The 25,459-nt window shown below is 44.4% G+C and overlaps 1 protein-coding gene across 1 annotated transcript in view; it reads right to left on the bottom strand.

The window, feature by feature from the left end:
• MNT (MAX network transcriptional repressor) overlaps positions 1-25,147 on the bottom strand; it is a 70,572-nt gene extending 45,425 nt beyond the window's left edge. The window contains exons 1-2 of the mRNA XM_032779441.2: positions 24,863-25,147; positions 1,554-2,130 (exon numbers count right to left, since the gene is read on the bottom strand). Coding sequence (XP_032635332.1) covers positions 1,554-2,130; positions 24,863-24,935 — 650 coding nt within the window. The 5' untranslated portion in view covers positions 24,936-25,147. The remainder of the gene's footprint in view (positions 1-1,553; positions 2,131-24,862) is intronic.
• Positions 25,148-25,459: the final 312 nt, after the last annotated feature.

The following is a 25,459-nucleotide window of genomic DNA, read 5'->3' as shown; positions in this document are numbered from 1 at the left end:
TTGCATAGACCATGGACTTGCATGAACACAAAGGGCCAGTTACGTGTCTATCTAGTCATCTGTACAAGCAACCTCTTTTTCACAAGCAATCCTGGTAGCAACTGGCATTTTTGATAATCAAGCGGTGAAGATCATAACCTTTCTAGCTGGAATTATAATCATATTTTGAGGAGAAAAACTGCCATCCTCTTCACAGCTTCCCGTTTAGACTCTTTTCTATCCCTGTTCCCAGGAAAGCAGGTAGAGGACAGAAAACTCTGCATCCCCCAAAGACACTATGGATTCTTTAATCTTCTCTTACACCTTATAACCCTCCCCTGCTCTCAGCCATTGTCCTTTGGCTGAGGCGAACAAGATGAGATTCCCCCTTGGCAGAGAGTCAATATCACACCTCAGTCAGCCCAGGGATGGAGGATACTGTTCAGCAATGCCAGGCCCCCTCTCTCCACAAATGAGCAGAATTCACAGCCCTCCATTCTTGTTGTTTTGCCAGTCATATCAGAGCAATGCCGAGAACTAATGCAGAGGGGCCTGGAGAGCACAGGAGATAAACAATGGACTATGGAGCTTTGAACCTCTTGACCAGAGGTACAAATCCAGCTCAGTTCGGTAATGAGCAAAAGACAATGCCACTTTTCATTGCCTGGTACAACCTAGTTCTTGGTGAATAGCCATGCACACCAAAAGGGCCAGCATCACATCTGGCATCCTTGTTTTCAGCAGAGGCATGGAAGGCTGAATGGACAATAGGGACTGAATGCCGTCCCTACCCCTAAAGGTGATCTCTCCAGGCCAGGACTGAGACATATTTGTAGGACAGCGTAGGAGCAGCGTGCAGAGCCTTCACCTCTGCTGTACCTGTTACCTGCTTAAAGCGGGGACTTTAGTTACTGGTTAGGTATAATTTGGTCTCAGGAAGGTTCTCCTTTAATTCTTGAACTGAGATAACAACCACAAAGACCTCATCCACCAGAGTTAAACGTGAGCATGTTTGCTCTGTTACTTTCTGCACATCAGAGCCAGGGCATTCCTTCTCTGTGAAGCAGTGCCCGTGTGCTCACCTTTCATTTAATTTAGAATTTAAAATGATCATTGCACAAAGAAATAATTATGATGATGTCTGCTCTGGGATACTGTAATGACATGTTTAAACAGAGTTGTTGCTAAGGGGTCCCTGCATGGTTTCCCTGGCCATCAGGGACGGGTTTTTTGCCTGGGCACTGTTCCAGATCAGAAAGGTGGTCTAGAACTGTTTTATAATTCAGTGTAGGGTCAGATAAAAACCTGTGCTCTGGTCAGAGAAAGCCAAGGTAAAATCCCACCACCAATGAATGTATTCAAATGCTCATGGAGTCTGCATGGTTGTGATCTGACTGAGGACAGGGTCAGAGAACCCTCCACAAAGCAGCGATGTCTCGAGTTTGATGCAGTATTCAGAGATCCCATTCCCCCACTCCTCCTCCATTTCCTTTCCCTCACAAGCTCTCCAAAGATCCTACATAGCGGCAACATGACGTATTTGTACAACGGTTTATAAGTTTCTGGGGACTCACCCTCCAGGTCTCTTCTTCTGCTCATTTGGTTTGGCATCTTCTGCCGGGGCCAGCTTAAGAGCATTGAGCTGCTGAGGCGGTGCCTGGTGCTGCTGCAGAGGTTGATGTGGTTGAGGCTGGGGCTGTACTGGCTGCTGAACCACATGATGCTGAGAGATGGCCAGTACTGGAGCTGCATACTGCGGTAACTGCTTGGGGCTACCTGAAGAGGGCGTAGCAGCCTTGACGTCTGGAAGAAGTGGGCCGGATGGTCTCTGTATAACAGGTGCAATAGATGACACTTCTTTGCTGATGCTGGCAGTGCTTATGAGAGGCTGGTGATGTTGTATGAGCGGAGTGGTTTGGGCTGCGTGCTGAGGTGAGCTAGTGACCACGGGGATGGGAATGACTGATATGGGGGGTGCTAGGGGTGGTGGCAGAGGAGGAGGAGGAGCTGGTGCAGGGGGAGAGACGGGCACTGCTGGGATTTCATTCCTTGGCTCTTCCGGGTGAAAGGCATTGTTAACCTTTTGTACGCTGGCCTTCTTCTGCTCCTGTTCTCTTTCTAGGCGGAGCTTTTCGTGCTTTTCATTTTCTTCTGTAAAAGAAACAAAAAGCACCAACAGTGAAGCACTTTCCTCTGACACCGTATTTTCCATCTTTAGGTCTCCCTACAAAATTGGTAAGTATCAGTATCCCCCCTCACCTGCTTTTCCTGATGGGGAAACTGAGGCCCAGGGACATGAAATGGCTTGCCCAGGGCCATGCAGTATGTCAGTGCAGAGTGAGGAATTGAGGTTAGGTCTGTTGATTCCCAGTCCTCCAATCCAGTCATTGGATCATGCTGCTCTCTCCCTATATTTTCCCTTTATTCAAGCATAGATTATTAAAATACAACATAAGCTGCCTTCACAACCAGACCTTCAGCACAAGAAACTGAAGGGACTGCTTGTTAACCCTCAGTTTTTAAGGTCCTGCACATTCAACAACAAATCAACCAGCCTGCTCTCCCCAGCAGCAGTGAGACCAGGCGTTCTGGCAGAAACAGCGTTCAAAAATGAACTAGATAAATTCATGGAGGACAGGTCCATCAATGGCTATTAGCCAAGATGGGCAGGGATGCTATCCCTAGCCTCTGTTTGCCAGCAGCTGGGAATGGGCGACAGGGGATGGATCACTGGATGATTCCCTGTTCTGTTCATTGCCTCTGCGGCACCTGGCATTGGCCACTGTCGGAAGACAGGATACTGGGCTAGATGGACTTTTGTTTGGTCTAACCCAGTCTGGCTGTTCTTATTTTCTTAAAAGAGACATACTGCCAGATAATCCTTCTCCTACTGTCTCAAGCAGTGGGACTGCGGATGTCCTGGCCCAAGTCCCCCTCCCAAAATTTCACTCACTCACACACACACATGCGTGCAAACTGGCCTTATCCCTGGTTCTTCAGAGGATGATAAAACCCTTTCACAACAGGCCTAGCTAGTTGTGCAATAACGTATATATTGACTGGGACAAGGAATACCCTTTTGGCCCCCATAGCTATTATCTTATACCCTGAACTAGAGACAGGTCCAAAGCAAAACCTCAGCTCTAAATACCTCTGAACTCTGGTTACAAATCTGGAGTCTTGGCGTTAATAAACAAGAAGTGCATTTATTTTAACCCCATGCCTCCCAGAAGCTTGTTCTTAACATTTCATCATTAGAAAAAAACAAAACAAGGAAACTTAAGAAAAAGGAAGCCCTGGTCCTTGCCTCCCTATATTATCACACAATTTTAAGTAGGCCCTTTGCACTGAGCTCTCAAAACAGTGCATTTCTAGAGAACCCTTTTCCCGGTATGTTTATCCTCCAAGCTCTGTATGCCTATATTCTTCTAGAAAGAAATTGTGTAGCTTAATTTACTGAGGCAGAATTCAATCCACAGCACATCTGGCCAATTCTTCCTTTTTCATTTATAAACAGGCAAAGGGGCTGCTGAATGTCTCTAAAAGGCCCCCATCCTGCAATAACAAAACTCCTATGGATTTCAATGGGTGCAGAATCAGGCCCAAAAACAGCAGAGACAATGAGGGCATCTAGCATAAAAAATCATTGCAGCCCCATCTCCCTAAGGACATCCTGTATGTGAGAGACTGGCAAACCCTACAGACTCAGGCATGCCTCTCTTCGAATTCACACAGATGTGATCCAGCACATTCAAAGGCTGAGTTATATCAACAGTGGGCATGTGGTTCAAATTGGTCTCCCTGAGGTGAGGTCAGGACAGAATGGATTTGTTGGGCTGGAGAACCTTCTGATTTACAGCGGTGTGAGGGTGTGATCCAGCAACACTGAAGTCAGTGGCAGGTTGGCCACTGACTTCAATGGGAGCTGCATAAAGCCCTCAGTGAGGAGGAATCCAACTGAAACCCACAGACTGATGTGGAACTGTTCGGAGAAGAGAGTAAGGCTCATTAACTACATTTCTTTGCCATTGTGCATTATAGTCGGCCCGTTAACTTAACTCTGAGATGCATGTGGCCATGCGTTTTGACAACACCAGACACCATAAAAATCTATACATCACATCACTTGCTTTACTTAAAATGTAATGCAATTCCTCTATTGTCCACCTGGTCCTTTGATGACTCCCATCCCCACAGTACATTGGCCAGCACCGTATGCGGGGAGAGCAGTCAAATTAAACAAACAAACAGAAACCCACATCAACCTACATTTAATAGGGGGTTTCCCTTTTGTACAGAGAGAAACAAACACCAGTGATAAAACTATTCCCCTTAGGGAATAACTAAATAAAAGTTAAACAAAACAAAAAAAAACAAAAACCCCAAACCAAGCAATCTTCCAACACACACAGCTAAATAATCCTTTTCACATATACACAGCTGAAAGCTCAGCTCCACTTAATGGCCGTTTTCCTCCGTTAAAAACAAAAGCTTTTTGCATTAGTTAAGTTGCTTTGTGGGGCAAGTGGGGAAGGAGGTGGGGGAATACAATGTTCTTCCAGATTCTGAAAGAACGCTTGTCCCATTCCAACATGCATGCTCGCTGTCTGACATGATACAGGATATTTCCTCCCACCAACCCACTCACAGAAAAGTATTCAGGCCCAATTCTGCGCTCAGATAAACTGGCACAGACCTCCTTAGAATCAACCAGGTTTGCCATAGAGAGACAGAAAGCAGACTTTGGCCCAGTGCATGTCAGGGAGGGGATACAAAATTCAGCAGGAAGAGTATCTGCAGCAGGAAGTGTAAAATATGCAAAGAGCAAATTCCAGCTGAGAGCAGCTCAGCCTGGTTCCTACTGGCTGAGGCAGAGGAGAGAAAGAAGCCTCTCTTTTACTCCTCTATTACAGCTGCTGCCTACAAATGTTGAGAATCCTGGTTCATTTCTCAGCAGCATTATAAGCAAAGCATAAACCCAATCGGACCACAGCCTGGCCCAAGGACTTGGTGGTTCAGTAGACCCCAGCATCTGGAGCAGGAGTTCTCAAACTGGGGAGCATGACCCCTCTGGGGGTAGCAAGGTTATTACGTGGGGAGTCACAAGCTGTCAGCCTCCACCCCAAACCTTGCTTCGCCTCCACCATTTATAATAGTGCTAAATATAAAAAAGTGGTTTTAATGTATAAGGGGGTTGCACTCAGAGGTTTGCTGTATGAAAGCCATCATCAGTAGAAAACTTTGAGAACCACTGGTCTAGAAAAACTGAAGGCAGCCTTTGGATCATGCTCAAAACCTAGGACTAGGTTTCCATCCCTTTCAGTGAGATGGGGGCACTTTGGCTGGAAAGCATGTGAAACTCCACGGCTTGGAAGGCGTTTCACACGTGATCTGGACTCTCCTAAGGTCACAGAACATTCGTACACAGCATTTGGATTCAGCCTGTTAACGGAGAGCAAGGTGATGAAGTTGGGATCTGGATGTCCTCAAAGCAAGGGGGTGTTTGGCTCGGGGTGCCAACCTTGACTCTGGCCTCCTCTAATATAAGCGATATTGGGAAAATAACATTATCGACATGTTTTTTAAAAAAGGAAGATGTAAGGGCAAAACCCCATCAGCAGAAATCCACTGATGTAAATGGTTTTAAACCTGAGTTACCACCCATTTCAGACTGATTCACTTAAACCAAGCAACATTAAGAACGAATAAATAAAAGCCCTTTTGTGTGCAATTCTTTGGCTCCAATTTGCTGTCTGGTTTGCAGCCAGAACCAATAGGATGGCCCTGGCACAGAATGCAAGAGGAAATTCGATCCAGGTGACCTGATGACTAATTGTTTGAGCAGGTATTCCAGCATCAGAGCTGCTGGGCACTTGTGCTCACAGAGACAAGGAGTATTTCACCAGCGCTACACTGGTGCCAGTTTTTACTGCCTGTGATGGATGGAAGGAGAACCTCTAACTAGTTGTAAGAAGTTAAATACTGGTCTGATAAACAGAAACTCCTGGACTTACTGCAAGTCTGGTTAGGGCTGGTAAATCCTGAAACCAAATTCATTCCTGGGATAACTCAACTGAAGTCAATGATGAATGAATGTCTGTCCTGGCTCCTGGTATTTAAGTCGGGATAAAAATAGTGTAAGACCCAGAATGTGGCTTGCAGCTGCCCCTGTGCTGTGACCCCAAAGTGAGGACAATGCTAATCAATGTATAGATCAGTGTTGTTAGTGAAAATCATACAATGAGCAAATTTAATTCATCCAGGAAGATACGAGTTCAGGAAAGCAAGGTTACAGGCATGTACTCCTGCTCAGAAATATTTATGTAAATACATCTGCAAAGCAGGTACAGCCCTCACTCAGGCTCCCGACAAGCTGCCCATCAGGCCTTCGGCATCACAAATGCTGGGCTCCCCTGTGCTACAGGATTCATTTCAAGGATGTTGTAGCCCAAATCTGACACCAGTAGATCAATGACCCGAGTTGTTTACAAACACAAAGGACCTGAACTGGCATCTGGTCCTGAAAATGCAAAAGGGAAAATTGTGCCTAAGACACCTCTCTTAATTACACCCAATATACCTCTGGGAAGCAGATTCCATGGGATGGAAACAGTGCTTGTAGATGCATCAAACCACAGGGAACAGACTTCCTTCTCGGTTTTATACCTGTGCCTAACTGGGGAGGCCTCAGCTGGGGTATTGTGTCCAGCTCTGGATACCACACTTTAAGAAAGCGGTGAGCAAATTGGAAAAAATCCAGAAGAGAGCAACAAAAATGATAAGAGAGACTTAGAGAACATGACCTGTGAGGAAAGGTTGAAAGAAATAGGCATGTTTAGTTTAGAGATAACAGTCTTCAAATATGTAAAACATTGTTATAAAGAACTTGGTGAACAATCATTCTCCATGTCCACAGAGGGTAGGAGAAGAAGCAATCAGCTTGGTTTGCAGCAAGGGAGATTCAGGTTAGATATTAGGAAAACTTACTAACTTTAAGGAGAGTTAAGCACTGGTTACCTAGGGAGGTTGTGGATACCCCATCATTGGAGATTTTTAACAACAGGTCAGACAAACACTTGTCTGCGTCAGTGTGAGACTAGATGACCTCTTGAACTCCCTTCCAGCCCTACATTTCTATGATTCTATGATTTTAAGTCCATCTAAGAGCTTTTTAGTAGTCTGCATGACATAACTTGGGTGGTCTCAAGCAAGTTTTTTCCATCTGCTTCATGTGCCCCGATATAGAAGCAAATGGCTTACTATATATCAGATATTTACAGTCTATACACACATAAAGGGCCACTTTCATATTAGTTCACCTACAAGCCAGTACATGATCTCAAACAAATCCAACATGTAGGACACACGTGATGTCTGTGACATTCATGTACAAGTCACCAGTATTTCTGGCCCACACGGATTGCTGAACGGGGTCAACATCCCAAAATTCACCCTCGTAACTGTGACCCGCTTTTGACATTCTCAGCAAAGAGAACAAGGTCTGAGTGGACTAGGAAAGCGGAACCCCCCTGTGATCCCCAGGGGTCACTCTAGGTCACAAAGGAGGCACACTGGAATAGGGAAACTTTCACTACCACCGCACAATCTGCCTGTGTTCTGTGAATAGATTTCAGTCCCTCGGGCTGAGGATTTTAGTTCAGCTGCCAACCCAACTACAGTGGCTGCACATAATAAAGGAGGAGGACGGCAGCGCTAGCAGCAACAGAAACAGAAGAGACAGCAAATCATGTCACATGAGGATACAGGAAGCAGCGCCAACATTCTCTGACCAGTGGACTAGTACTAAAGCCTAACTGGTTCAAAGCACACAGCGGCAGGGACTCTAACTCTGTTATCTAACAATCTGCTGGGTTTAAATCTAACGCCTCCCCTTCAACTGGCCTGGACATTTTCTCAAGCTGCAATTACAAGCACTAGTTCTGCAGACAGCTACCCAGGCCTCCTGCTACCACCAGTCAGGAGCAGCCACTGTCAAGAATGCAGAAGTTCACTGAAGGAGCAGGCTGCATGCGGCCTTTTAAGAAAACGCATTTTGCAAGACTACAATTTGAAGGATCCCTGCTGTTATTAGTGTTCCTAACTGGACAGACCGTCAGCATTCATAAATCAGGTGTACAGAGTGCCTGCCTTTGCCAAATCAGTCTTCTTATGCTGGAATATTGAGAGAGAACATTCCATAACTCTATATGCAGTTAGTTATGCATTGGGCCTAATTCCCTTGGCGTACATCAGAACTTCACTGCAGTCAATGCGAAGAGAAGCATGTCCAACATACTGACACATTTCAGTGTATATCTGAACCATCTAATATTTCAGGTAGCTGGGAACGCTCGAAAATTACTCTATTAACTTGTATGTGCCACACAGAAGCTCTGACTGATTGCACGCCGGTTTTACACCAGTGTGATTCAGTGTACTTACTCCCAATTGACACCAGTTTAAATGGGTTGGGGAATCGGTCCCCAGGTGTTTAATTCTTTTTCCTCTACCTCTGAATCATGTAATTTTTGTCTATATACGTGCCTATTGGCTGGAATTTCCAAAAGAATTTAAGGGAATTAGGGCTAGATATTTAAAGATAAAACCCCATTGGATGTTAATGTGGGTTGGCTGCTTAACTAAACAGGCCCCTCCATAAAAATGTTAGTAGTGTATACTGAATAACAAGTACATTAACTGTTTATTAAACACAGGATTCCTTTCCTGGCAGTTTGGTTGCTTCATGGGGTAGGACTGAGGAAAACTGAACAAATAAATCCTGTTAAGTTGTGCTAGAAATGGATCTTAGCTCAGCTTTTAAAGACCATCTCTATCGGTGCATTTTGGTCATTTCATGTTTTAGTGCAGCACTAACATAAGCATCTTATGTTACAGCAAACATCACCTATCCCAGCATCGCAAGTGGACTGAAGCAATAAGCAGCTGTATGGAGGACAATGCCATCGAGCTAAAGTTTGCTTATAAATGTTTGGGCAGGACACTGTAGCTACAAACAACTGAGTTCTGAAATGAATACATGCTTTGATTTGATCTTTCTGGTGGGAGTCCCCTGGTTGGGAATAGGAAAAGAGGACAGACTTTGACAAAGGGGTGGGGAGGAAGCTGGTTTTTTCACATTAGGGTCTTAGACTTCAAAAGCAACACAATACTTTTGGTTTACCATTGTAAAATAAAATAATACTCATGATGCAGCTCACGTCCTCATTCCTATAATCTACTGAGACCACTGTTAGTCGTGTTTGGAAAATGGCAGGACAAGGCCATTACATATAACTACTATTGCAAGTGTGAAGACTATTTTCTACTTTTGCAGATTGCGGAGAGAGGGGCTGAGAAGATGAGAAACCGATGACAAGAACATGCATGGTGCGTGATGGTGGAGCCAATCCCTCCCTCAAGAAATGGTTCCCTGCTGACACAAAGGTAGATAACAGCTGGGCACATGTGTGGGCCTGGATTCAGGTGTGAATAGGAGATGGAATGAAGTATGCATTCCTGAGCTTCGGCAGTTCAGATAAAAATGACAAAACCCAACCCCAACTGCTCCCTCCCATCTCTACTGAATAAACGTCTGTTTAGCTGTATTTTACCTTCTTCTCCAGTTGATAGTTCAACACCCATCTCTCAAATGTATAAGGACCATAGTAATGAGAGTCTATTAAGTCAGGACCTATTATGGTGAATAAGGCACCGGACTAGAGCTCTGCTCGGGCCTAGTTTTTAAGCCTAACCTGGACTTGAGCCCGCCTGACCCAACCCACGCCCAAGAAGGTTGAGTCATTTTCCGACCTGGCCTGACCCCAACCATTCACCCCTTTATTCTCCACTGAAGTGGGAATCAAGAAACCTAGATTCTATATCTGGCTCTACCTTCAACCTGCTGTGTGGCATTGGCCAAAATCATTCCACCTCTGTTTTCCCATCAGTAACATGATATTTATCTTCCTCTTTAAAGCATTTTGAAACCGATAGATGAAATAGGAGCTAAGTATTATTAGACGGTCAAGTCCATCCACCCTAGGAAAGGCAGGATATTGTCACCTGATTTCACAGAGGCAGCTCTTAGGATCCTCAAAACCTCCACCCTAGGCACTGAAGAGCCTGATTCGTGTGGGAAGAAGAGCATCCCAGTTTCAGGAACGTACCACATCGAACATAAGATTGATGCTGTAAAGCTGATGGAGGGTTGATTTTTTTGGGGAGGGAGGAGGAGGAGGAATTTGTGAGCAATGAGAGATTGAGGAGGATGCTGTCTCAAAAAATAATCCTTCATTGTACCAGAGCAAAACACTACTAAATCTGGTCTTGGCTGCAGGCACTGGTTTGAATGGAAAGGACTTTCAAAGAAGCAAGGGACAGGAGTAAGACACATGGGGATAAAACTACATACCTTATGTGTCTATTTGCCTTTAAAAGTTCCTATGGCCTTTCACCTGTGACCGTTTTTATGCAGAATTATGACATACAGGCACAATCCTCACAAACTACTTTCTCCACACACAACACACGTGCACTTGGCACTAGCTCATCCGGAACATGCATAGCATGAGAGAGTGCTGACCAGCCGCACTTGGCATCTGCCTCGCTTTATGCACACCTCAAATACCAGGGGTTATGATTTATTTATAATACTCTCTTGACTCTGGGGCTCGCACTGTTCACTCCTCCCTCTATAAGAGATGTTAACGCCTTCCCCTCATCTGCTCTCTATCCTCTATCTTTTGTCTCTGTGGTCACAGATTCACAGATTCCAAGACCAAAAGGAACCATTGTGATCTAGACTGACCTCTGGTATAATACAAGCCATAAACTTCCCCAAAATAATTTCTAGAGCATACGTTTTAGAAAAAAATATCCACTCTTGATTTAAAAATGGTTAGTGATAGAGAATACACCATGACCCTGGTCCAACTGTTCCAATGTAACTCTCACTGTTAAAAATTTACGCCTTCTTTCCTATTTCCAGTTTGTCTAGCTTCAACTTCTAGCTACTTGATCATGTTTTACCTTTTTCTGCTAGACTGAACAGCCCATTATCAAACAGCTAAATAGATTGAGCTCCTTGAGTATATCACTCTAAGGCATATTTTCTAATTCTTTAATCATTCTTGTGGCTCTTCTCTGAACCCTCTCCAATTTAACATAAGAATATAAGAACGGCTGTACCGGGTCAGAACAAAGGTCCATCTAGCCCAGTATCTGTCTACTGACAGTGGTCAATGTCAGGTGCCCCAGAGGGAGTGAACCTAACAGGCAATGATCAAGTGATCTCTCTCCTGCCATCCATCTCCATCTTCTGACCAACAGAGGCTAGGGACATCATTCCTTACCCATCCTGGCTAATAGCCATCTATAGCCATCAACATCTTTCTAGTATGATGTGGTTTGACAGATATCTCCAGTGTGGGGCTGGGCTTTCATTAACATAACAAAAATGTGCCCACAGGAAAAGTGCCAGCTGTTTCTCCTCCATCAGTGTTTCCCCAACTGTTGCTGATCGAAGTACTTCATTCAAATTCCAGGGTGCTAGCAAGATGCCTTGTCCTCATGCCATATGGAGATGGGGCTACTGATACTGTATTATTCAAGTGAAGATAAATCACAATCAAAATCTCAGTATTTCCAAGATGGTCTTTCATCACAAATGATGGTAAAATGTTTCACTAGTTGTTTGTACGTACAGTGCCACTGAAATGCATCCACCTCTGGAGTGTGACACTTTCTGCCGAAGTGGTAGAAAGCTGAAATACTGGCAAAAAGGACCCAAGACAAATTACTACACTTAGGAATATACCTTCGTATCTTTAATGTCAGTGCAGAAGAGACAGGGCTTCGGTTTATTACCAATCCATGATATCTCCCACCCTGGAGCCCTGCAGAAACCCTTTTGCTGAAGCTCTGTGGTGTATTTCTGGGGAACAGAAAGGGACAGAGCCAGGAAGCAGCTATTTTCCACCACAGCAGCTGAACCCCAGAGGATTTCCAAGTGGGAGTCAATGCTGCTTCGGCTGTGGGAAAGGCAGCCAACGATAAGCCACTTGCCCAAAGCCCTGGAGGGAGCCGGCAGCAGAGCAAGGATTAGAACTCGAGATCCTGGCTCCCAGTCCTGTGCTCAGACAACACCACACTCTAAAGGATGAAGTCAAACCTGCTGGGATTTGAATTTGTGGTTCTAGGAAGGGTAGGTCTGCCTAGCTGATGCCCACCCCACAAAGTCATCCTTTCTAACACTGAGGTAATATTTGCTATTAGCAATTCAGGTGCAGAAGATTAGTCACTAGGCACTACTACCGCCAAAAAGTTTGATTCCCTGTTTCCCCACTCAGAAGAAATATGAGCATATCTGTTTAAGCAGATCAAATAAGACTTTATGCAGAAAGGCCTTCTGCAGCATCAACTAAGAGAGGCTATTGGAGGTTTCACTATGACATGCTTATCTGAAACTCTTTCAGAAAACTAAGCAACACTCATAACCCAACCTAAATGAACCGAGAAGGAAATGACTGCAAGATCCTATAAGCCGCTAAGTGAGAAGAAGGGGCACACGTACTTTACCATATTTTATGGGGGATGGACAGCTTACTGGGCAGTGCATACTTCCCCTCACCACAATCACCAATCTGCTCCTGAAACCCTAATTCAAGTCCCGTTGGTCAACGGCTGGATCTAGTTGTCCTTATGCAGTTCTGAGAGGGGGAAAAAACAGAACGTTTCAAAGGATTTGACATCTCAAAAGAGACCAGATAAAGTGCTAGGAAACTTCTAGCTCCAGTTTCTAGAGTTTTAAGATGCACACAGTCAGCTGGCATAGAATCACATTCCTGACTGGATATAGGGCCCTTAAATTAAAAATCAAGGATGGGGATGGGGTGGGAACTCAATTCAACACAGGTAATGGGAAAATTGTTTCACTTTATTCTCCCAAGGACTCTGCTAAGGGAGCTCTGACCCCAGCTGGGAGGGTAAAGTTCTAAATAAGACCCTCAGAGTGGTGTTATGTGGACTCCCAGAGTAACAGTGCCAAAGCTGGTCTTCAAATAATAAAGAGGTGCCATTTAAGCTTAGCAGGGGTGTCTAACACAAGAGGCTTGGACAAATGAGATGTTTCTGGCCCACAGATAACATGTGAGGTTACTGATCAGGCACAGTTGGAAGGAACTCAAGTTACAACATCACACCTGGCTTCTGGATGACAAGAGAAAACTCAACCATAAGTACACTTACACGTGCGGGCCTTTGTCTCTCAAAATGGTTTCTGTTGATCTGTGCGTGGACTCAGAAAGGTTCAGGGCCCTTGTTCCATCAGGTCTCCAATGCTGGCAGTTTCCCAATGCAGCAGATATAGAGGTTTGTATATTATGCTCCCATTTTGGCGTGGGGTGTAGTGTTCTTTGTGTTATGTACACGATAGCGTCTACTTGCCAAGAGAAAAAACACTCAGAGGAAAACAGTCAAAGGAAAGACCGGGGTTTATTTTTCCCCTTTTGTTAGTCATCACGACACAATTTATACAAAAGCTCTAACGCCACTGCCTTCAAAAGGTAACAGTGTATACTAACTGAGCCCCTTTCCCTGGCGCATGCTAAGGGTCTGACAGTCTGAAATCGGCAGAAGGTACAAAGATATAGAGTCCAGATGCGAAAATGCAGAACTATGATGGCTTCAGCAGACAGAACAACCACAACTGACTTCACTGCATCATATGATGGGCCCTTAGGAGTATAATCACCAGAGTTGTTTGTAAATAGGATGTTTATTTAATTTTTTTTTCTATTGGGCATCAGCTGCTTTTTTTGAAGGAATACCCAGAAAACCAGTTTATTCTTATAAGAAGCTATTTGTCAGCTGAATGGCTTCCATGCAAGACCCCACAGGAAGAAGGGACTGTTCATGGAATCCAATCCCATGTTCTCTAAACAAACACTCACATGAGGGACTGTGAATTGCAAATTGGGCTGGCTTGAGATCTGTCCGAAAGCCTGCAGAAACCCAATGGAACTATGAGCTATTTAAATATGCAGGTCAAATGTTAACTGTAAATCTGTGCTTACTTTAATAAAACATATTTCAAAAGAAAACAAGAAATTACTTAGCACATCTCTCACAACTTCCAGCCAAGGATCTCAAAGACGTAGATGAAGTAAGCCTCACGATGCTTCTGGCAGGTGGGTGAATTAACATTTCAGTTTTAGAGATTCTGGAAGGTAAGCCACAGGCTGGTTAAGTGGCTTACCCAAAGTCACACTGAGTCATAATGGCAGCATTGTAACTGTGCGTTAACCATCTGTCTCTTTAAATGGTATATTTGTTTGGCACTATTTTACGCAACACTAACTACAAAGCATGCAATACCAGTTTTATTAGATTCTAACAACAGAAGCACAGTACACCACAGCTTACTGGTCAAAAGGCTGCATGAGTGGGATTTTCTAAAGTAGTTAGCACTGGACTAATTCTACTCTCACTGAAGTCAATGGGAGCACATGGAGTACTTCTGAAATTTCCACTCTAATATTTGCAAATGAGAAGCAGCTAAGAATGTAAAGACATCTACTTATCAAAGGACAGCACACAAGCATTGGAGTCGCCAGCCTTCACAGCTTTTTTGATATCAAGGACTCCCCATAGTGTAACGAGCATTCACACTGTCTCCAAGTTCACAAGAACGTCAATATTCATTTTCACGCAAGGGTTTTTCCAGTCATTTCTAATAAACAGGATCAAAGAGGGAACAAGTGTCACACCAGGTGGTATGCCCAGGCATCTGCTTAGCAAAACAGGGCTGTGTCCTCTTGTGGCACAATTAATAGCATCACTGCAACTCTTTACCTCCGTGGCATCTTTCATCAGCGGCTCAGGCAAGCTCAAAACTTGCCTGTTCCTCATGGAACTGACTTGATAAGAGCCTAGTGTGCTCTGCTTATGGCAAGGTTGACAAGAGCGCTCTCCAGATCACAGTAAAAATTCTGCCATATTGTTGCAAGCAGGCTTCTGGCCCTGATTCCATGGCCAACAAGGCCAGAGTTATTTTTTAGAGAAAAAATGCTAACCCGGAACAGTGCGCAAACCTGTTTGTACGCTTCAAGCTGTATGGCTAAGAGCAGGATATTTTCAGGAGATGGTCCCGGCCTCTAGAATTCTTTCCTCATTTGATCTGTCAGAACCTGGACCTACCGACTTTTGTGGAAAACTGTAAGACCTATCTATTCCCAGGCTTTCCAAAAAGGGTGGCTTGAATGGGGTAGCAATCCGTTGACAAGAGAGGATTTTAGTTGTGTAGTGATGGGAGAGACTTCTGAACCCTGAGCCCTATGAATTCTTCGAGGTGTATTTAAAGACTATAGAGGCTATCTAGAGTTCCAGAGAGGCATTTCTAACAAATTGGATGGATAGCTGGATGAAAGAATGAACTAAGGGGTAAAACCTAGATATCCTGTAATGGATGATCAACTCAAACACTTTCCAATCCTATTTGAAGGGTGTTGGGAGCGGTAGGAATTTGGGTTTCATACCCATTAAACAGCAGTCTCCTAGCACAGACAAAGCCCAAAACATTGCCTTCTCTAGTTAGTCCATAACATGGGTCTAAAGGGACTCTCAGACATGCACAGAACTTCTTCCTCATACAATCCAGGGAAACCAAGAATCCCATTAGCAGCTTTAAACAGAGCTGCTACTAGCATGATTTCATTTGTGACATGCAGAGCACCTCACAACTATGCTAACACATGGGAGGTCCATCCCTCACCTTCTAAGAGGTTATCGCCACTTTGTAGGCTTTCCCCAGGTGCCCTCAGCTAAACATTTTGCTTTTTTTAAAACAGATTCTGCTAGTCTTATGAAGAAGATTCAGGAAGCAGAAAGCGGGGAGAGGTAGCAAGCCAGGAGATTCTACGGTGGTGCCAGGATTAATGCGAACACTGAAACACATACAGGTTATTTCTGGTTTTGTAGAGACCTGTATGTTGTATTAGGGAAAAATAAACACAGGACATCAGAAGAAATATAGCAGCTTTCCTAACAAGCAGAGGACTATGATCATGCAAGAGCGTTTGGATTCAGAAGCCAAACTGAGACGATCTCTTTCTGAATAAGTAAGAATTAGAAGAGACAGCTGCCCCACTTTGACCGGGACAGTCATAGATTTTTAAGTCAGTTAAAAGTCCTCATTATTCACCCCACTCCCATGCTCTGCAATGTTCTTGTGCCATTACATGAACCCTGGGTCCCCCTGTCCTCGAATGCTCTGTTCAACCCTGCTCCTCCCCCTGACCCCCGCAAGGAAAGAGTAGAAATTGAGGTGGTTCAGAAATGAATGATGAATATGAGAGAAATGGAAAGACTTCTGTACAAAGAGAGATTGGGCTTGTTTATTTTAGACAGAGAAATCAGAGGGGATGTGGCAAAGGTACATACACTAACAAATGGACCAGAGACAGTAAATTGGGAACGCCGACTCACTCTGTTTCATAATACAAAAACCACAGGACTCTCAACAGAACTGAAAAGCAACAAATTGAAAACTTATCAAAGGAAAGCCTCTTGCTCTTTAAATGGACATTGTCCAGGAGTCCCTCATAATTTGCGCGCGCACACACACACACACTTAACCTGTGCAATTCACTGAAATCATATCAGAGAGGCCAAGAGTTCCGTGAGATTAAAAATAATATAAATTAGACATTATATGGATGAAAACACCTTAAAACACAAAGAACTCTAAGCCTTTATCCCTCAGGGCATAAACGAACCACCTTCCGCCAACGGTTAAGAAGAAACTTCCCCTATGGGCAGGTGGTTGCTAACTGTCCACTACAAAATTTCTTACACCTTCTTCTGAAGCTGCTAGTACAGACAACTGTTTAATCCGGGATATTGGACTAGATGGACTCCTTGTCTGATCTGGTAAGACAATTCCCATGTTCCTGATGGAATTATGCAGGCACTTACATGCAATTCGTTCTGGGGAATCCCAAATCCTGAACAGCAAGATTCAGACTATACAGAAGTCTGAAACATTTATAGAGCCCGAAGAACAAAGTGTTATGAAAATGCTATGCATGTGTGGGGGAGGGTTGGAGGCAGATGGTTTCCTTCCTTCCCTGAATTTTTCATAGCAACCCAGCATATGCATCCATCAAACACTCATGTATAAAATACTAAGCATCGGATCTGTTGAACTCAACAAAGCTACATCGATTATACCAGTAGAAAGTCTGGCCCTAGGAACATATATAATTTTTCATACTCTTCAAGGGCGATCCAAAATGTAGGAAATTTATCAGCACAGTATCCCTGTGAGGTAGATAAATGCTATCACCCCCATTTTACAGATTGGAAAACAAACACCACTGAAGTCAAATGGAAGTTATGTCATTTCCTTTATGGGGTCAGGATTTCACCTGTAGAATTTAAATGACTTTCCCAAGGCCACAAAAGGAGACAGTGGCAGAGCTAGGAGAAGAAGCCAGGAGTTTCTGGTTTCCTTTCTTTTCTGCTCAGCCCACTAACCAACCCCATCTCCTTAGACAATGATACAAAATACTTTCTTTTTAGTGTGTCAAACGCAAATGAATTGTGAAGACAGCACCAGATTGAGAGAAGATTTAAATTCCAGCTACGCAGAGATACTCTTCTGCTCATCAGATCACCTGTCCTGATTATCTGTACGCATGTACTAGGTTTGCATTCATCATAAAGTTTAAAAAAAAAATAAGGTGAACACAACAGCTATTTAGTCAAGCGGTAAAGTAACAATATAGGTCAGGGTTATGAGAGGCAATTATTCTCCTGAAACCAGCCTGCTGTCAATTTATTCTGTGGTTTCAGCGGGCCTGTGCAGACTCATAAAAGTCAAGCTAGTGTTTACATCAACAGAGCTATGTCCACTTGCCATCCACCCATTATGGCTCAAGCCTCCTCTCTGACCACAGTGGAGCACCAACGCAATTGAACAGGAAGTCTTTGAGGGAAGAAAAAAATAAAGCCTCCACCATATTCTTTGGGGAAGCAGAGTCTAACCTCTGGAAAGAATCAAGCTGCTGCATGCAGCATGACTAACGATCAAGTAGCTGGCAAGGCTAGTGGTTAGAGTGGGAGACTGTGAATCAAAATACCTGGGTTCTGTGCTTAGTCTGCCAGCAACTTGCAGTGTGCTCTTGGGCGTGTCACTTACAGACTGATTTTCAGGGGGTGCCTGCAATGGGGAACAGGGGAGCTCAGCACTTCTAAGATTGGGCCATTCATCTCTTGGTGCTTCAATTTCCTCATCAGCAAACTAGGCATGCAGCAATCTCGAGAAACCCTACAATAGCAAACCCATGCATGCAACTGGCAATTAAGAGCAACACTACAGTAACAAAGATCAAGAAAAAAAAATAAATGTTAGTAAAGAAGCAGATATTTCCATGTTGCAAAGACCTTATGAAGCATGTGTGTGGGCAACTCATGAGGGACTGCTGGACAATGTCCATTTAAAGAGGCAATATATGCACAGCTCCCCTAAAACACAATCCACAAATTATATTTGTATGTGTTGCAGAGTCTGTGCTCCAACGCTGAACGGAGATGGCAGTTTCCCACTCGTGCCATCTTTTGGAGACCCTGGTGCATCTTTTAGGAAAGGCTGAAAACTTGGCACCTCTTTTAACCATGGTACAACTTTTACATCCTCTATGCACTGGCGTTCGCTCCAGAGGTCCCTACCTAACCTACACCATGCTGTTGTATACCATTTAATAAAATATTTAGGACCTGTTTATGCTGCTATTTGAAACCGTGTTAGCAGGTATCTTAGGCATATTAAAATATCATAGCATCCAAGCACTTTTGTAGTAAGAACCATTTTTAAACACAGTTTGAACAGTAGACAAGGCCTTACAACCCATGTATAGAAAAATATTTACCATTTTGGGGCACTGGGTAACAACAAGGCAGTATCCCAACTGTGTCAGAAATTGTTTGGTTTTGATGAGGAATGTTAACATGGCTAATGGCATGATTTTATCTCATCCACAAAGGCAAGACCAAACTGTGTTATAAACACAATTCCACAACACAGTAAATGTCCTAGTTTACATAGGTCGTTAGAGAACTGAAGGAGATGATCATCTAGGTCACCAGTTAAGGTAAACAATCCCCTACCTGGTTCAGTTTTTTCTTCACATCAGAAAGGATGGAAGAGCAACAAAAAGCCACGTATGTCTGATAGGAAATGCAGAACGACCAAGAGCAAAGGCATCAGTGTAACTTCTGGGGAAATGAAATATTTGGAAATACTTGAGTCAGCTTTACAAAACATTTGGAAGCCACATGTGTGATCAGGGGAAACCAGCCTTCTGAGATACACAATTAAACCGAAGAGACATGATGCTAAGGAGCTAGTTCTGTTTCGGCTGTGAAACTGACAATGTTTTATGCACTAGATTTGACAGTGACACGACAGTCCTACAAACACAGGACTTGCCATCTCAGCTCAGACCACATAGCTCATTCTATCAAGCCTGGTATCCTACAGGCCTTTTCTAGATGCTTCAGAGATCTCTTAAGCAACTGTTCAGTGCAATATATAGGGATAGAGATCCCCTTCACGCTTCTGCAGAGATCAGCTGACTCCCTTAAGAATGTGATTTCATTACTGTTTAGCAAACGAAGCCTTCCCAGTAATTCTTCCTTGCTATAATCCCTGAAGTTTGAGAACATTCAAGCTGCAATCCACTAACAGGGTCAATCTGGAAAAAAAAAGTACAAACCAGCTAGAGACAGAAGCTGCTCAGCAAGTCGAACAGAATAACCATTGCTCTCTTCACTGGATCTTACAGATTCCTCTGTTTTCAAGCAGATCTTCTCCTCCTCAACCCTGACTCGCTGTCAAGACCAGTCCATCCATCATGCCTGCCCAGATGGGTGGAGGTCACCGAGCCTCTGCAGGTGGGTGCACTGCCCTAGATAGAAATCAAACTGGCCACACTGCCTCCTTTGAATAGTCTTCCACTTCCTGCTATAAAGAACTCTAGAGTGTTCAGCCAATCTGGATTTCTGGACTGGCTGAATGCATCGGCACCTTGTGCTTCAACCAAAGGCCTCACCCGGTAGGCCGTCCATTGGCCTCTTCCACTCTCACTACCGGTGGGGGGGGGGGGGGAAAGGGTGGCGCCTTTGTAAGTTTGTGTCAAAGTGAAAGCTACATGTTTCACACTGTATTAACATTTGTCTCCGTTGGTATCGCTCCTCCCGAGTTTGTGTTATGTATTGGGGTCAAAGAAGGATTAAGTGCTCTAATACTGCTTTGTAATTCTCTGCCCTTTAGCACCCTCTGCCCAGGGACCTCAAGGCAATTGACAAATATTAGTGAATTAAGCTTCACAACACCCTTGGGAGGCATATCAGCACTGACAGCCCCATTTCACACACGAAGCACAGAGAGGTAAAGTAATTTGCCGACACTCATATTGCACAAGTCACAGAGCCAGGTACAGAACTCAGATCTCCTGGGTTCCCATCCCATGTTTTAACTGAAGATTTCCTGAGACAGCATATACTGTATCCCAGACACTGTCTCCTCACCAGCGAATCAACATTCTAACGCATTGCTCTTACATTGCTCCATGGTTCAATACAAGACTTGTGCAAACCTCTACATCAATAGATGTACCTCCCACAGTATGTAGTCACAGACAGTATGGAACCCTGGGTAACAAATACTGAAGCGAAAAGCTCCACCGTCACACTTAACATTTACAGGGATCTCCAAAAACAGGCTCAGCCTTACTTTAATCTTCTCCTCCTTCCCCAAAACAATTCCTTCCCCCTTTACATTTAACATTTATATTGTGGAAGAGCCTGGAGACCAACAGGTTGCTGTCCCTTTGGGCCAAGTGCTGTACAAAGGCACAGAAAATGACAGTCCACGCTATAAAGTGTTTACTAGTGGCTGGATCTCTCCCCAGAGCAGCACAGCAAATGATACACTGATCTTTACTCTGCTAGCTCTGTCAAACAAACAGTTCCATGTTAGAAACATGAAAGTCTTGCCAAAAAAAAAAGAGGAAACTGTAGCAGAGGGACCTCTGAGAGCAGTGATTTCTTCCCATCCAGTTCCATGGCTGGGTGGAGGCATAAGGAGCCATGGCCAAAAGTTTTCTCCTTCTCTGGCAATGGAATGGAGAGGGAGAGCAATATGGTCTATGAGTTTGGAGTTTGCCCTAGACAGCAAAGCCTCCCCAGCAGCTTCCTGCTTCGCTTTCCCACAAGGCCAGTACATTCCAGTGTGTCCTTGCTAGAGCAACATCAAACCCCAGCAGCACTGGCAGACACTCTTCCAGGGTCTTCCTCCTTCCAGTGTCAGCCCCATGGATTTGCGGTTGCCCAAAATATGTTTTCTTGCCCATCGCTTCAACTATGTCACTCCCCCCAACCTTTTGAGTTGCTCAACTGTTTCCTCCATATACCAAGTCCGTACAACTTGCTGCTCCTTTGAAGCTGTTCACCAGACAATTACTACCCATTTCTCTGACCTGGTCTCCTTTCACACTGACTCTCCCCTGCCACATGCCCTCTCCACTCTGCCAGTGTTGAGACCACCTCTCACAGCACTTCTAGTCAGTATTTCTATGATGGTAGCACCCAAAGAGCCCACTCAGGATCTGGGGCATTTGTGCTGAGTGCTGTACAAGCAGATGGGAGAAAAGAGACAATCCCTGCCCTGAAGGGTTTACAGACTCAAGAAGACACCTAGGGCCATTTTTTATTTGTGCTTGGTTTGCCACATCACCTTGCTCAAGCCCCTCCTCAAACTCAGTTCTGCCATGAAGTCTATTTTTAACAAAAGTCCCCCGCAGCTCGCAAGCTGTGCACAAGCCTGGCTGACCTGAGTCATTCCTGTGCCTTCTCGCTCATGCTGCTGCCACCTGCTCCTGTGTGTTTGTGACCCTCATTTGCTGTGTCATGATGAGCTCACCTTGCCAGCCACAGCTGGGACCATTCCTCTACTTGTTCTGAGGTAGGGCTCGCACATTTTTGGGTGCCTGAAAAATAACCATCTTCTCAAGAGGTGGTTCGTGCAATGAACGGCACGGCCTGACACCATGTCTCACACATTTAATCTCTTCTACTTCTAGAATGCATTTGTCATGCCACTAGGAATATTAGCACTAACCAGTCAGCAAGTCTGAATATGGAGACTGTAAACCATCACTGTCTTAAATGTACACATGGATTTTTCAATTCACCCTAAAGCTGTACTGCTCCAGGATGCAGGTACAACTTTCAGGCCCCAGCAATGACATGAGCACTTGCTCAGGAGGAGAAGGTATGTTAATCTACAAGCACAGGTTGACTATTTTTCCTTCTTAGTTAACCAGAAAGCTGTCTGCCCTTTCATGTCTCCAAGCTGCCTTTCTTCACAACCACCGCTATCTCCTGCATGACTCATCAGTGAAACAATAGATTTTCAGCTCCATCCCACAGCAATGACACACAAAGAGAACTGTTCCTTCTTGCTTTTGCAGCAGGTACAGTAGTGTCACCAAGCTAATGCTGCATTACAGCTCTAGCAGCCTTGACAACATGTACATAAAATGAATAGATAAAACGGGGAATCCCAAAATTCTACAGCAATATTTTCAAGAATAATTAACTGAAAGCCCATTGCTAATCTAAAAACACACATGTGCGCGCGCACGCATACACACACACACACATACACTTGATCTTCTCCTTTTGAAAAGGTTACACTCGAAGTGAATTATGTCTGGGTTAAGGTCAATAACAAGTACAGAGATCCATCAGGAAAGGTGGCATTCTTGCCAAGCAGCAAGTACCATCTGCACCTACAACTATTCTACCATGTGATCAAAAATGACAGGTTGGAAGTGGGGCTGCCCTACCCTATACTACCTCATATAGGAGGTCTCATCCTGCCCATACCCTCCTGCACCCACTATTATGAATGCCAGTCAAGGCCCCGAGTTCAATTTTGTCTAGGCTTGTCATGATCTAGGCCCAGGTCTAACGTTCAATCAGAATGAGATTTCCACACCCACTCAGCCAAAAATATCCCCACAAAGGAAGTGCTGTACTTGTACACACACTCACACATAAAATCATTACCAGCGACAGGATGATAATTTTAAAACTATCATTAAAATTGATCAAAACACTGAAGGAGCCTCCCTGCAAGCAAGTGGGAATTGGTAGATCAGACTGATGCACTTCAGGACCAGGTCTGCCTTTGTGTGTGTGGCACGCCAAGAACCATGGATGCCACCACAATATAAGAAATTAAATAATCATTGTAACATATACACACATTGTTATCTGCAGGATGAAGATCACATGGGGAGGTTGGGGGGATGGGGCGAGAGAGATGAGCTGGAGGGAAAATACCAAAGTATAGTCCTTGCTGCCCTATTTTTATCCAGTTTAGACTATAAACTCCTTGGGGTGACAACTGGCTCTTCCTGCATCAGGAGATGCGCTGCTAAACATATTTTGCACTTTACATTTTCAAAGCACTGCACCAACATTCATTAGCAGATGATCGGGAGTGTGTGTGTGTGGAAATATTCTTTAATACCCTGCATTTCTGATCGCAGCAGCTCCGATTGGCGAAGCCCTTCCCCCAACCAACCACACGCTGTGTTGTAAGAATGAAAGTGCAGCTGTGAAGCAACCCAGCAGAAGGCCCACAGGGAGCGTCCCCGGCGCACGTGGTAGAGGGCGGGGCTTGACACGTCATCCTCCCCCCCATGAAACTAACTAGTTTGGAACGCAGCAACACGCTACATTCCGAATGAGAGAGGAAAGCTACAGCCCTGCCTTTGCCTTGGGCCAGATCCTTCCCCGCAGACGGAATCAAGGGCGCACGGATCTCCCCGCCCATCCCATCGGCGGGGGGGGGAGAACAACCCAAGGTTCCCCTCTGCAAATTTCCAGGAAGGCAGAACATGCAAGAAAAGGAGAGAGGCGGAACGGTGGAGTGTATCATATGACGCTCTATGTCATTTCATCATGCAAAAGCAGCCTCCCCTCTGCTGGAGTACTGCCACCGCCCTAAGATCTAAAATACAGGAGATTTTCCCCACAAAGGGGGGAAAAAACAACTGTACACGTTACATATATTAATGACCATTGTACGAATTCAACTGCAAAGCAAATTGCCGGCAGGTTCTGTGAAGGCAGGCTGCGGGTCATTTTGGGGAATAACTACTCCCTCCCACCAGCACAGACACACTATAATAATGATTAAAATACTTTAGGTTTTGAACAAAAAAAATATAAAAATAAAACAGGCTTCGATTGCTCTGACTTTTTGAACACGATCGTTTTCACCATTTCAGCAAAGGGGAAAAAAAGTGCATTTTGCAGACTCCAAAGAATAATAGTCTCTGCATTATAGATGAATGAGAGAGAAACGGGGGGGCACAACGTTAATCTCCCGAAAATCAGGGCTTTCCGATCGCCCACAAGCATGTGTCAGCACGTCGCTACTAAATGTTCAACTCTCAACAAAAATGAAGACATGCCTGCTTCAGAGGCGACAGGAAAGGCTAAAGGGAGACTGATTTAACTCCAAGCCCCTTCGCAATCATCCCTTCAATTTATTTTAATTCAGAACATAATGTACCTGAGACCATGCTTTTTTTCTTACCAAATCAGCTCTGAAAGCAAGGTGTACCCTCCACCCGCCTAAGCCACAGTAAGTAACACACAGTGCGGCGACGGCTGGCTGGAAATCAGGCTGCTTTCTTGCAAAAATAAAAGACTATATATATATTTTTTCAGCTTTTGGAAAATGGTGTCCTGTGTCTTTAAACAGCTCTAATTCCGATTTTGCATGCTGTCTCCCCCCCCCCCACCTTACCACGTGTTTTCTGTTGTTGCTGGGCTTGCCATTCCAGAAATCTGGCCGCTTCCAAAAGTGTCTCAATGCTCATCGCTTGGGTTGCCTTTCACTGGAGGATCCAAAATCCTGGAGACTTTAAAAAAAACAAAAACAAAACCGGGGGTTTCCTTCTCCTTGCCTTCTCCCCAGTAAAAATGCCGAATCGAACCACCCCCCACCCCGATCCCCTGCGAATCTTCCAGACAAGAAAAGGGTTTGCAACAAGATGGCGATGAGTATGTAACAGAAACACAACAGAAAAAAGGACTAACTCTGCCCTCAGCTACTATACAGACAGCTGCAGACAAAACCCGGCCTGGATCTTTGTAGGTCACTGGACTGGAACTCGTCAATGCCATTCTGCAGGGGTGGAGTTTAATCACTGCTGTTTGGAGTGAATCCTCTTTACTCAGAGGGAGATCTGCCAAAGCTCTTATTTGGGATCCTTTTTAAATGTGTTGGATTTTATTTTTAATTTCTCCTTTTCGTGACAGATTTATTTTTGCTAGTGTGTATTTGAATGAGACATTTAAAATGCCATCTGTCATTCAAACTGGCATAGATAGACAATATCTT

This window comes from Chelonoidis abingdonii, chromosome 20 (assembly GCF_003597395.2).
Source record: "Chelonoidis abingdonii isolate Lonesome George chromosome 20, CheloAbing_2.0, whole genome shotgun sequence".
NCBI classification, from domain to species: domain Eukaryota; kingdom Metazoa; phylum Chordata; order Testudines; family Testudinidae; genus Chelonoidis; species Chelonoidis abingdonii.
The sequence above is the reverse complement of the archived record's forward strand: the minus strand, read 5'-3'. Positions and strand labels throughout refer to the sequence as shown.